The sequence below is a fragment of the Rhea pennata genome, chromosome 20 (genome assembly GCF_028389875.1).
Source record: "Rhea pennata isolate bPtePen1 chromosome 20, bPtePen1.pri, whole genome shotgun sequence".
Taxonomy (NCBI): domain Eukaryota; kingdom Metazoa; phylum Chordata; class Aves; order Rheiformes; family Rheidae; genus Rhea; species Rhea pennata.
In genome coordinates, this window is record NC_084682.1 from 5,967,038 (window position 1) to 5,978,131 (window position 11,094).

Genomic DNA, 11,094 nt, shown 5'->3' on the forward strand with positions numbered 1-11,094 from the left:
TGAGAGCTGAGGTGCAGTTGGAGCCTGAATGTACGGGGTGGAGGAGAAGTCCTTGGGGCTTCAGTAAAGTCATCCAGTCCATAGCTAGCTGGGAACAGCCTGAAGCAGAACATGTGTGCAGGCCCCGCTCCTCTCCCTGCCCTGGTACTGACCACGCAGCAAGAGCCAGAGAAGCGGAAGGGCTCAGAGGGAAAGGGCTGCTAGGTCCTGGGGTGGCCGCATGGGAGCCAGCTCAGCACTGCGTCTCCTTGAACTTCCCTGTCTTGACCTGTGGGTTTCTGATCTGAAGAGATTTTGTGCTTGGGCACTGTTTCCTGGGACTTGGGGTCATTCTGCCTTCTCTGTTCCATTCCATTTCTCTAGTTCAGTGCTAATCTATGGAGTTCAAATTTCACTTGCTTTCTGAGCTCCCCCTTCATTATGCTGGGAACAAGCCGCAGCACCACGTATTCATCTGTGTCCAGAAGATACGGCTTCTGTCTTATCACAGCTTAGAGCCTCAGCTCTCTCCGCACGGCCTCGCAGTTATGCCTGCGTTGTGATGGGTACTCCGGCCCAGAGAGCCCAGGTGCCTCAGCTGCCTCCCATGGAGACTGTGGTAAAGCTGGCAGTGACCCAGGGTTCAGGATATACCTTCATCTCTTGGTCTTTCATTTTCTTTTTTCTGTGTTTTAATGCTCTCAGCTGTGAGTTTTCCCTGCTCCCTCTGTTGGCAGGGTTAGACATGCCCCAGGGGAGCGTGATGCGGCCTCACCTGGGCCTTGCGGAGTCGTGCTCCCTCTGCCTGCTTGGGACAGGAGTCTCCGACCTCACTGTGTTCCCATTCACATCTCTTTGCTATTGCAAGCCCTGGCCTGGTGTTTGGCTGGCTCCTGCCGCTTCGACTGTCCTGCCATTCCTGCCGCCGAGTCTTCCCGTGATCAGAGACACGTATTGGGTTGGCTTTCCCCAGCTAAATTCATCATCTTCTTCCAAGCGGGTTTCCTTGCACTATCTTCCTTCCTTTGCTCCCTGCCTCTTGCAGCCCAGCTCTTGCCGCTGATGGAAATCATCCACCTGATGCTTGTCTCAGTTCACTGCTGCTCTTCCATCACTTGCCTTTGCTCTGTGTTCAGGGCTGGCACCCCAGCCAGGCCTACAGGGTAGGAATGTAGCTTCTCTTACACCTCCTGGCTGCGGTCCCTGTCCTGTTGGCCTCCGCTGCAAGCAAACGGGTCCTGGTCTTCCTTCTGGTAGGCAGAGACTCCCCAGATGCCCACAGGGGCTGGCATTTCGCAGCCTGAGCTTACCTCGTTTTCCCATGGCAGGGGAAGCCTTGCTTGTCCACCGTGTCACAGCCCCCAGCCACAGTAAATGCTGTGATCACACTTAGAGCTGCCTCAGAGGTTGCTTGTCCTTCATTGCACTGCTTGGGTCACTGCCCTGGCTTCGGTGCACATAGGGCTGTTGCTCAAACTGATGGGGAAGTTCAGGTCTGGGCAGACTAAACGGGGGTGGCAGATGGTTTGTTCCTTTCCCTGCAGTCAGCACTGACTGCAAAGACAGCAGGAGAGCTCAGCTCAATTCCTCTGCAGGAGCTTCAGCCCCAAAGCCACCATGCCAAGGTGGGGCAGATAGGTGGAAGGAATTCAAATCTCAACTGCTTGCTCCCCTGAGCAGCCCCGGTAGCAAGGCAGCAGCCCTTCGCTGCCTGGCCACACGTTCAGGGCTTGCTGCTCTCCCTGGCGGGGCTGCACTGTCTCCTCTGCTGTGTGCACTGCTGGCAGCCTGTCTCTGCCCCGTCACGTACCCAGAGCCGCATTCCACCCCCTGCCGCAGGCAGCAGCGCTGTGTCCGGGTGAGCCGAAAGGCCAAGCACGGGCCCAGGTGCTGCCCAAACGTTTGGAGGGGCAAGAAGCAGGTGGACAAGGCTGGTGCAGGACTGTGTCCTCCGCCAGCGCCTGGTGCTGCCCTTGCTCGTGGCTCCTCCGCCGCTTGGCCAGGCCCTTGGTCCATGCTGTTCAGAGTCCCCTGTCCTTTGTGCCGCTGCTGTGCACTGGGAGCGGTCGAGTTTCCTGAGCGGTTGAAAACATCCCACCTGAAACATAACAGGCTCTTCCTCTGGATGCTGCTATTGTTTTGCTCAGCATTACAGAAGCAGCTTAACCGGGCGGCCAATGATGACATGTCTTCCCAAAATAGCCGCGCTCCTGTCCCTTCTGAGCCCACGGAACGGCCGCCCCCTTAAGATGCAGCCGCTCCTTTGTGGCGGGAGTGTGAGTAACTGGCTAAATATAGCCGTATCCCATTCACGCTCTCCGCTGCGCGGAGGAACAATGCCGCGGGCGCACACGCGCTGACACGCACCTGCCTGGGAGCGGGTGCCTGCCGGCTGCGGAAGACGCACACCCACCCACCACGGCTCCGCCACGGCGGCGGCCCCGGCTTGCTACCAGGCACGGGGCACGTTTACTCCTGAGGAAGACGCTGCAGACAAACCTTGGAAGGAGGAAACCCTCGCGCAGAGACTAGAAAGGCATTGTTCTCGGCCCTGGAAAATCCGCCTCCGATCCCCGCCGAGCACGCGGAGCTGGGACGGGCAGCAGCGCCGGGTTTCCCCGCTGCTGGAGAGCGGATCGGTGGCCCGGAGCTGCTCAGGGCAGAAGAGGCGGTGGCAGGTGGTGGCAGCCCCACGGGTCCTCACCAGGCAGCCCGACCCCGTAAGACCTGTCCCGAAGGTGAACCCCGCGGCAGGGTTCGGCTCGAGGCCTCTCGCCAGCCCGGCACCGCGGGGAGAGATCCATGCACTTGGCCTCTGGAGCTGAATTGCAGCCCATGGCTGTCCTGCTAGTACCGGCGCTGCTCGTGGCAGCGACCCTCAGGTCTCCGCCGTGGCAGTCTGCAGAAAGCAGTGCCTTGGGGCCTGCCTCTGGATAGGACCAGTCCCCTTCCCAAACTGGAAGTCCTTGGCCGGGCAGCAGCTTCCGGGGAATCCCCCAGGTGATTCCAGCTGATGGATGAGCTGGGAATTTGGGACTGTGCGCGCAGGAGTGTCTGATCTCAGTGCTGCCACCAGCTGGGGCAGCGGAGGGAGCCGCCTCCGGCTCCCGCCGAGCTCCTGGGAGAAGCCCCCGGCGCCCGGCACGCGGGCAGGGGCCGGGGGCTGCCGGCGGGAGCGGCTTTCGCCGCCGCCGCTCGCAGGTGCCTCAGGCCGGCAGAAGGGGAGCCGGCCGGCCCCGGGGGCGGCGGGAGCTGCCTGCCGTAGAGGTCCGCTGGCACGTGCCGGCTCTGCTGGGTCGCTCCGACGTGGAGCTGCAGAGCAGCTCTGGCCCCCCGCGGGGCTCGAATCAGGCCGCCTTGCGGGGCCTGAACCCTGAGGCGAGGCCCTGCAGCCGCGATTTTACCCGCAGCGCTTTCCTCTAAACCCCACCTGCGCGCAGGCCGCCGTCGCCGTCCCAGCACCGGGGGAAACTGAGGCACGGCAGGGCGGGTGTTGGGGGGGGGGGCTGCTGCCGGCGGGTCCCTCGCCGGAGTCGCGTCGCGGCCCCGGCGGCAGGCAGGCCGAGCCGCGGCGCCCCGCGCGCCGGCCGAAGGGTTAACGCGGCGCCCGCCTCGCGCTCCTGCACATGGGCTCCCTTTCGTCCCTGGCGCGGGGCCAGCGCGAGTCCCTATGAATCACAGGCCACTCCCCTCCCCCCCAGCCCCTTGGCCAGAGGCTTCTGCAGCCTTTTACTCACACAAACAAAAATAAATCTCGCTGCCGGCCTCTGAACTCTGCAAAGGCGAGTTTCCCTCTGGCTCCCCGAGCGGCCCGGAGCTCTGCGAGGGGACTTGGCACGCTCCCCGCCGACCTCGCTCTTTCACTCCCGGCGCATCCTGTGTCCTTCTCTCACCGGGCGGCCCGGGGAGCGGAATGGGACGTGACGACCGGCACAGGCGTCGCTCGCAGCTGCCAGGAATCGGCCGGGTACGGCCCGCCAACGCCGCCAGGGCGAGTGCCACGCACGGGGGAACCGCCCCGGGGTCGCGCCCGGAGCGCGGCCCCCGCCGGCACCTGCGGCTCCCCGCGGCCCGGGCCCGCGCCGGTACGTGATCTTCCCGCTCGCGAGGCTGCCGGCGCGGGCTGGCGGGAGCCCAGGCGTCAAGGAGCCGTAGACGGGGGGCTCCTTGCTCGCGCAGGACCGTCTTCGCCCATCGGTGGCTGCTCTCCGCCGGGACCTGTCATTTTGCTCACCCTTCCTGCAAGCTGAGGGCGGATCAGCTCGGCGGGGGACGACGTGCTGCCTCGCTTCGGCTCTCCGCGTTGGCCCGTGGGGCCCGTCTCCGCGGCAGGTCGAGGTTAGCAGGGCCCCAGGAGCGTCTCACCCCTGCACCCACGGAGGTGAAACCCTGCCTGAAGCCGGCCTTACTGCACGCGGGCGCTGCGAGGAGGCAGGGCAGCTCCGTGCCTCCAAACTCTCTGCTGGCCGCCGGGACGAGCAGAGACCTCCCTGGCCTTCGAATCACCGTGAGCCCAGGCTGGAAGGCGGCCGAGCACGCGTGCAGGAGCAGAGACGCTGTGCCAGCTTGGCCAGCCCTGTGCCCGGGGGAATGGGCTTGCCCGCGACGGTAGAGCGGTGCCCATGAGCCTGGCTGGCACCGCGTGGCTCAGGCCGGCCCGTCGCCGCTCCGCGGCGAGCTCGGCTCCGGCGCGGAGCGGACGGGGCGCAGTGTGCTTTCCCCGCCGCACATCTGCCCGTCTGGTCTGTGGGAGCTGCGTCCCCAGGACCGGCACTGCCAGGAAGAGGGTGCGAGGCACGTGGTGAAGGCTGTGATTGCTGACTTGTCTGGAGACACTTGCGGGAGGTGGCACGATCAGGATGTCTTGATTTAAAGCCAGATGACTACACTTGGATTAAAAACCACTTATTTCCATGGCCGCTGCTGGCCGATGCAGCTCGTCGTTCCAGGGCGCCTTTGAGGCTTTGGCATGGTGGCAGGAGGGTTTGGACCTTTACCAGGGGGAGGGCGAACTTCCCCTAGCGCTGGGCAGAGCGGGGTTGGCAGAGAGGGCTGAGCTGCGCTTCCTCCCGGTCCCTGGGGTGCTTCTTGTGGGCATGAGCCCAGTGCCGCAGGGTTTGCATGGTGGACATGCTCCATGGCAGTGGAGGAGCACAGCTCACTCCACAGCGCTGCTGTGCTCCGTGGGTGACCAGTTCCTATTAGAGGCAACAAACATCAGCAGGTCCAGGGAAGCTATTTTTAAGTAGAGGAAGCACTATAATAGCATCCTGAGTTTTTTAAGCCTCTGACTTACTAAAGAGCCCAAGTCCTTCGATAGCGGCCAAAGTAGTGTGCGCGCTCCTGGGTCTCTTTTTGGCAACAAGCGTTCTCCGAAGGTCCGGGTACAGCCCTGGAGTTGCTAGTAAAGCCCAGCAGACCCCCCCCCCCACAATGTGTATGAGGCCCTCTGGCCTGGTGTGGGTGTGCAGGGCTCAGTCAAGGACAGTGCTTTGGGTTTCCAGGCCTGGAATCCACCTGGCTTCCCAGCTGGATGGAGTCGGAAAAGGCACAGCATGTGCAAGACCTGGTGCAGCAGCAAGCGAGATACTTGCAGTCGAGCATCCCTTCCTTGTAGACCTCTCTTCCTGCTGCCTGCTCAGGGGTCTGTGTTAAGATGCTTTTGGCATGCCTCTTGTGTCCCAAACTGCTTCATTTTCACCGAGGAGTTGTCACCTTGAGGTATTACCCTCTAGAGTCCCAGAATCTCCCTCCTCCTTCCCCCTCTTTCTCCCGTTTTGTGTTAGGATAGGGCTGGTGGCACTCGTGCGGATCAGTCCTGGCAACCACTAGTCCCACAAATAGGACAATTCCTAAAAACACCTCCAGTTGCAAGGCTGGTGCCAGGCAGTTTTCCCTGGGGCCTGGGCAGGGCTGCGTTTGCCTGGGAGAACACACCTTGGAGGTCATCGCCATACTGCTCAAGCAGCATGCTGGCCTGCAGCAGTAGGTGCTCAGGGTGTGCAGGTGGGTCGGGCACAGACTCCTGCTGGCCCCTGGGCACCATGTCCTCACTATGGGAAACATGCACAGCAGCCAGGCTTGTCTTCTGCTCTCGGGGGTCACAGTTCATAGGACTGATGTCCTGCTTGCTCACTCTCTGTCCTTCTCCTTCAGGCCGTGCTGAAAGATCAGAGTCAGGTGAGGCAGATGGAGCTGGAGATCAGACCCGTATTCCTGGTCCCAGACACCAATGGCTTCATCGACCATCTCAGCAGCTTGGCAATGCTGTTGGAGTGCAGGAAGTTCATCCTGGTGGTGCCGCTGATCGGTGAGTAGGGCCAGCGTGAGGCGCGGGTTGCCGTCTGCCCCCCGCCGGCACAGGCTGTCCTGCCGTGCTGGGGCCTTCTATCCCTGGCCCCGCGAGCCCCCAGCACTTGTGTGGTCTGGGGCTGGACAGCTCATGCCGCAGCTGGTTGGCAGCAGAGGTGGGGTGGCGTCTGCCGGGACAGGACGGCGGATGAGCTGCGCCTGGGCATGAGCCACTTGCTTTTGCTGTGCATTTTTCCAGCAGTGGCAGCATTCCTTCGACCCGTGTCGCACTTCTCCCTTCCTGCCAGCTTTCTGCCCATGGCACGAAACGGGCTCCTCTCCTTGTTCTGCATTTAGGGGTGCCAGGGGCTGTGAGAGGCAGGCGGGTGTTAAATGGGATTTGGAGGGAATTTTGGAGGGAGCAAGGAGAAGGAATTGTTAAACAATCAAAGCAGATAGCTTATCCCAGCTGAGCTGGGGCTTAGGCAGCCGGAGCAAATGGCCGGCCTGTGTCCCAGCGTCTCCAAGCTGCTCAAGCCCAGCCCTTCTTTTTATCCTTATAAAGCTCGCAGTAAAACAGCAAGCTGGTTCCCGTTATTGGTAAACACTCACCCTGGCAGATAACGGCTGTGCTGCTGGGTGGTCTCCCAGGGTGGCGGGAGGATTTGGTTAGATGCCTTTGCTCTGATTGTTTGATCGCTCTCTGGGCTCGAGGTAACGTTCCTCTGGCCGGTGTCACTCGGGGGCCGGGTGAGCCCCGGTGCCAGCCTGCCCTACTGAGGATCCCGGAGGGCAGAAGGAGAGGCAAAGGCAGGAGCACAGCCAAGCGCTGCAAAGCCCATGCGCTGCCGCCATCCCAGCTGCAGCTCTGGGAGGCCGGGGACCAGCTCTGCCCCGTGGGCATCTCCAGCATCCAGGCAGCGAGGTGTACACTCATGCTGATCTCCTGGCCTGCGGCACACAGGGGTGCCTGCCCTCCAAGCCGTTGTGGGGCTTCCTTCGCGACTGCCAGCATTCAGCAGAAAGCTATGCCTGCCCCAGAGCAAACATCAAACATCCCCCGCAGGGGAGCAGGCTGGCTCGGGAGGGATCGCTGGGCTTGGGGCCGGGCTCCGTCGGTGGGGGAGTGGGGCTGGTTGCCTGTCCAGCTCAGCATGGGAACCATCGAGTGCTCCATGACTTGGCACCACAGTGCCCAGACTGTGCGAGAGCAAAGGGAAGGAAGTCCTGAACCCAGCAGAGCTCACCGAGCCCGGAGGGGCTGCGGGGAGCGTGTTGACACCTGCGAGTGCTGGCATCTTCCCTGGAGCTGTAACGCTGCCTCCCTGGTGCTCTCGCATGGCTTGTGTGAGGCTTGCTAATCCGAGCCCCAGCAGGGAACACTTGCTGCAAGAGAGCTGAAAACCCTGTTACTGTCCCTGAACCTGCAAAATGAGTCGTGCTTGGGCTCAGGCCGGTTGTGCAGGAGGAGCTGCAGCGGTGGCACTGAGAGCTGCGGTCTTCTCCTGGCCTGACACTTTCCTGCACAGCCCCCATCCCCTGCACTGGGGGACGGTGTGCCTCACCTCCCGCAGCCTGCCAGGAGCCTCCCCTGCTTCTGCCCTGAAGCTAAAGACTTGCTAAAGTCCAAGCAGGCTGTTAGCTGAATTCTTGCCCCAGAGAGGCCATCGAAATTGAGAACTGAATGTTGGTAGGAGGAAGTTGCCTGCTGGCATTAGCCAGGGGCTGGTGACCACTGGAGGCGGAGGCCTCGGTGCCGTGCCCCATCGCTGGATGCTGGAGTGCCAGCACGGGGCACTCGTCGTGCTCTTGCTGGGGATGCAGCAAGGGGTTAAGCATGAAGCTTCGCATTCGGTTTGTTTCTCTTGCTCTTTAACCTGCTCCGTGCTCCTTGAGGCTGACCCCGCCATGGAGAAGCCAGGCCTGGTGCAGAAGCACAAACAAGCCTCCCCTTTGAAGCCTGTTTAGCTTGGAAGCAGGAAGGCGGATTTCGGGAGGGAATACCAGCTTTTCCTGTTTGATGTTCCGTTCTTGCACGGCTCCCCCCACCCCTAACCCAGCCGTGCATTGTGTGGAAATGGCAGCATCAGGTCGCTAAAAGCAGTAGCAAGAAGAGTTGTCTGAGAGTGAAGAGCAAAGCAGCTCCATGCAGCTTTAATTTGAATACCCAGACAGTGAGTGCCAGTCTCACCATGGAACAGAGCGATCACGCAGGCTCCCCGGGCAGTGATTCACAGCACTGGGGAGAGGCCTCAGACCCCGAGCTCTTTCCCCGAACCCCCAAGGAATGCATAGTTCCCACTTGAACTCAGGACTTGGCTCCAAGCTCGGAAACAATCTTCAGAAATGAAGCCATGGCTAAAACACACACTGTGCACACAGAGGCTCCCTCGCACACACGTGCACACCAGCTCTCGCGCGCCCGGCCTCGCGCACACGCATCCCTGTGCACAAACGCAGGCGAGGATGCATGCGTGCACATCTGGGGATACGACTGTGTGTGCGCAGCTGCGCAGCTACCTGCCTCGGCAGCATCTTGCTCGCACACGGGCGCTCGCCGTGCAGCAGAGCAGCTCTTGCAGCAGATCCAGTGTGGTAAGCTGGGTTCCTCCTGGAGCTCTGTTGGTGTCTCTCGGCCTCTGCACAGCTTGGTGGGGCAGAAAGGCTGGTGTCCTCACTGCTTGGCAGCCGTACAGGAGGTGCAAAGATTTGACCGTCTCCAGTTAAGCTGAAAGGGCTGGGAATCTGCCTGATCTCAGGTTCAAGTTTGTCTTGAGCAGCATGTGTCAGGACAGATGTGCAAGCCCTGTAGCAGCCCCAGATGGGTGAGGTGTTGAAGATTGTCTCCCCTGCAGAGAGCCTGGGACAGCAGCTTCAGGTGTGAAAATAGGGCTAGGCCTTGCGCGGGAAGCAAAGCAAAAGTGAGAACTGCCTCCTCCCAAGTATGACCTTACTCACATGTGCAGCCCTGTTACAGGAAGGCAGCAGCTTTCTACACTGAGAGTAAGTCCAGTGAGTCAAGAGGAGGAAGCAGAGCCAGGCAGCCCAGCGCAGGCAGGGAGGTGCAGCGCTGGCAGCCGTTGCTCTGGTCAGACACCCAGGGGAGCGGGGCGGCAGGAGGCCGTGGTTTTCCTCTACCTTCAGTCACTCGTGGAGGTACCACTGGTCATGATGCCCAAGGAGCCAGGGGGGAGCGTGGGGCGGAGACGTGCTCGGCAGAGCGAGGTGCCTGTAGCGAGAGTGCCTGCACGCCGCGGAGAGAGGCGTGCGGTGCTCGGCAGGGCCGAGCCAGGTGACACGCAGAGGTGGAAAGGCAGCAAAGCTTTTCCAGACCAGCAGCCAAGTCCGGGAGCACAGGGACACTGCGGCAGCTGAACCCAGATTTCCTGAGCCAGCTCCCAGTGCCCCGGCCCCAAGGCCTTGGCAACTTGTGCACTTCAGCAGCAGGTCATGAGAGCACCTTGTCGCGTAGTAACTGTACCTCCTCTTCCTGTTTGAAGTGATAAACGAGCTGGATGGCCTGGCCAAGGGCCCAGAGATGGAGCACCGGGCCGCAGGCTATGCCCGCCAAGTGCAGGAGCGAGCCAGGAAGTCCATCGAGTTCCTGGAGGAGCGATTCGAGAGCCGTGACAACTGCCTGAGGGCTCTGACCAGCCGAGGCAACGAGCTGGAGTCCATCTCCTTCCGCAGCGAGGACACCACGGGTCAGCAGGTAAGGGGGGGCCTGGCCGCGGCAGGGGAGGGAGCAGGGTGGGGAACGTGGAGGCAGAGCTGCCAGTGTGTGCTCTGGGCCTGGGGGTCTTCTACACTGCCTCCCAGAGGGTAGCCAGGGCCCCCATCCCTGGGGTCTGCATGCCCTGAACGGAGAGTAGCTCTGCCCTTTTACAGGCAGCTGAGCAGACTCTGCTGCGCATGTTAATGGCTTGGAAGAGCCCTGCTCTCTGCTTCATTGTGATTTTAGAGAGCAATGTAGAAATTAAGGGGGTGTCGGGGGGGGGGACACAGATTTGCACACAGATTTTTCCCTTACAGGCCTAATTTTGCCCTTTTCTTCTAGGGAAACAACGATGACCTGATTCTGTCCTGCTGTCTCCACTACTGCAATGACAAGGCCAAGGATTTCATGCCCTCTAACAAAGGTATAACATCCTCACGTCCCCTTTATCCCTGCGCTGTTGCATCCCACAGACAGCTTGTTTTCTCTTTCATGGCCCTTTGAGCCAATCCCGCCTGCATTTTGCCTCTTTCAACACCAAGGTGTCACCTCCTGCCTCCCATCAGCCCCAGGCTGTTGCCCTTGTGTTACATTTACAAATGCGCACCTCACTGCGCTTCCTGTGATGCTCCAGCCTGTGAGAAGCCCCCTATAAATGTCTGTAGAGCCATTTCTTCCTCTCAAATCCTTCCTTAAAATGCTCTTTTGCTACAGCCGAACCTAATGGGTGGCTAGGGTGCTGAGGCCTCTGCTTGGTTTTGTCAGCCGGGCTGTTAGGCTGCATGCATGTCCACCGCCCCCTCTTTTGCTGGAGTGGAGAGTGGGGCAGGGCCTCTCTGCCCTGCACGCTGCTCTTCTGAGCGCAGCAGGATGCGGCAACCGTGGACTAAGGCCTACAGAAAGGTGATGGTGATGGCAGAGGTTACTGAGGGCCTCGCCTCCTCTGCGAGTGCGACTGGCGGATACAACCCCAATGCCTGCTTGTGCAGAGCCCATGTCCTGCCGCCGTGGCCGTGCGTTGCTGGTGCCAGGCCCGGAGGAGCAGGGGGAGGTTGCGTGTGGGATGCGGCCCGGGGCTGGCTGCAGGCGGTAGGAAGGGGCCAGTTCCC

At 61.3% G+C, this 11,094-nt stretch overlaps 1 protein-coding gene across 2 annotated transcripts in view; it reads left to right on the forward strand.

Annotated features, from left to right (window-relative positions):
- SMG6 (SMG6 nonsense mediated mRNA decay factor) overlaps positions 1-11,094 on the forward strand; it is a 114,923-nt gene that overhangs the window by 99,736 nt on the left and 4,093 nt on the right. For both annotated transcript variants that reach the window (XM_062592518.1, XM_062592519.1), the window contains exons 16-18: positions 6,136-6,289; positions 9,771-9,982; positions 10,328-10,409. In XM_062592518.1, the coding sequence (XP_062448502.1) occupies positions 6,136-6,289; positions 9,771-9,982; positions 10,328-10,409 (448 nt within the window). The remainder of the gene's footprint in view (positions 1-6,135; positions 6,290-9,770; positions 9,983-10,327; positions 10,410-11,094) is intronic.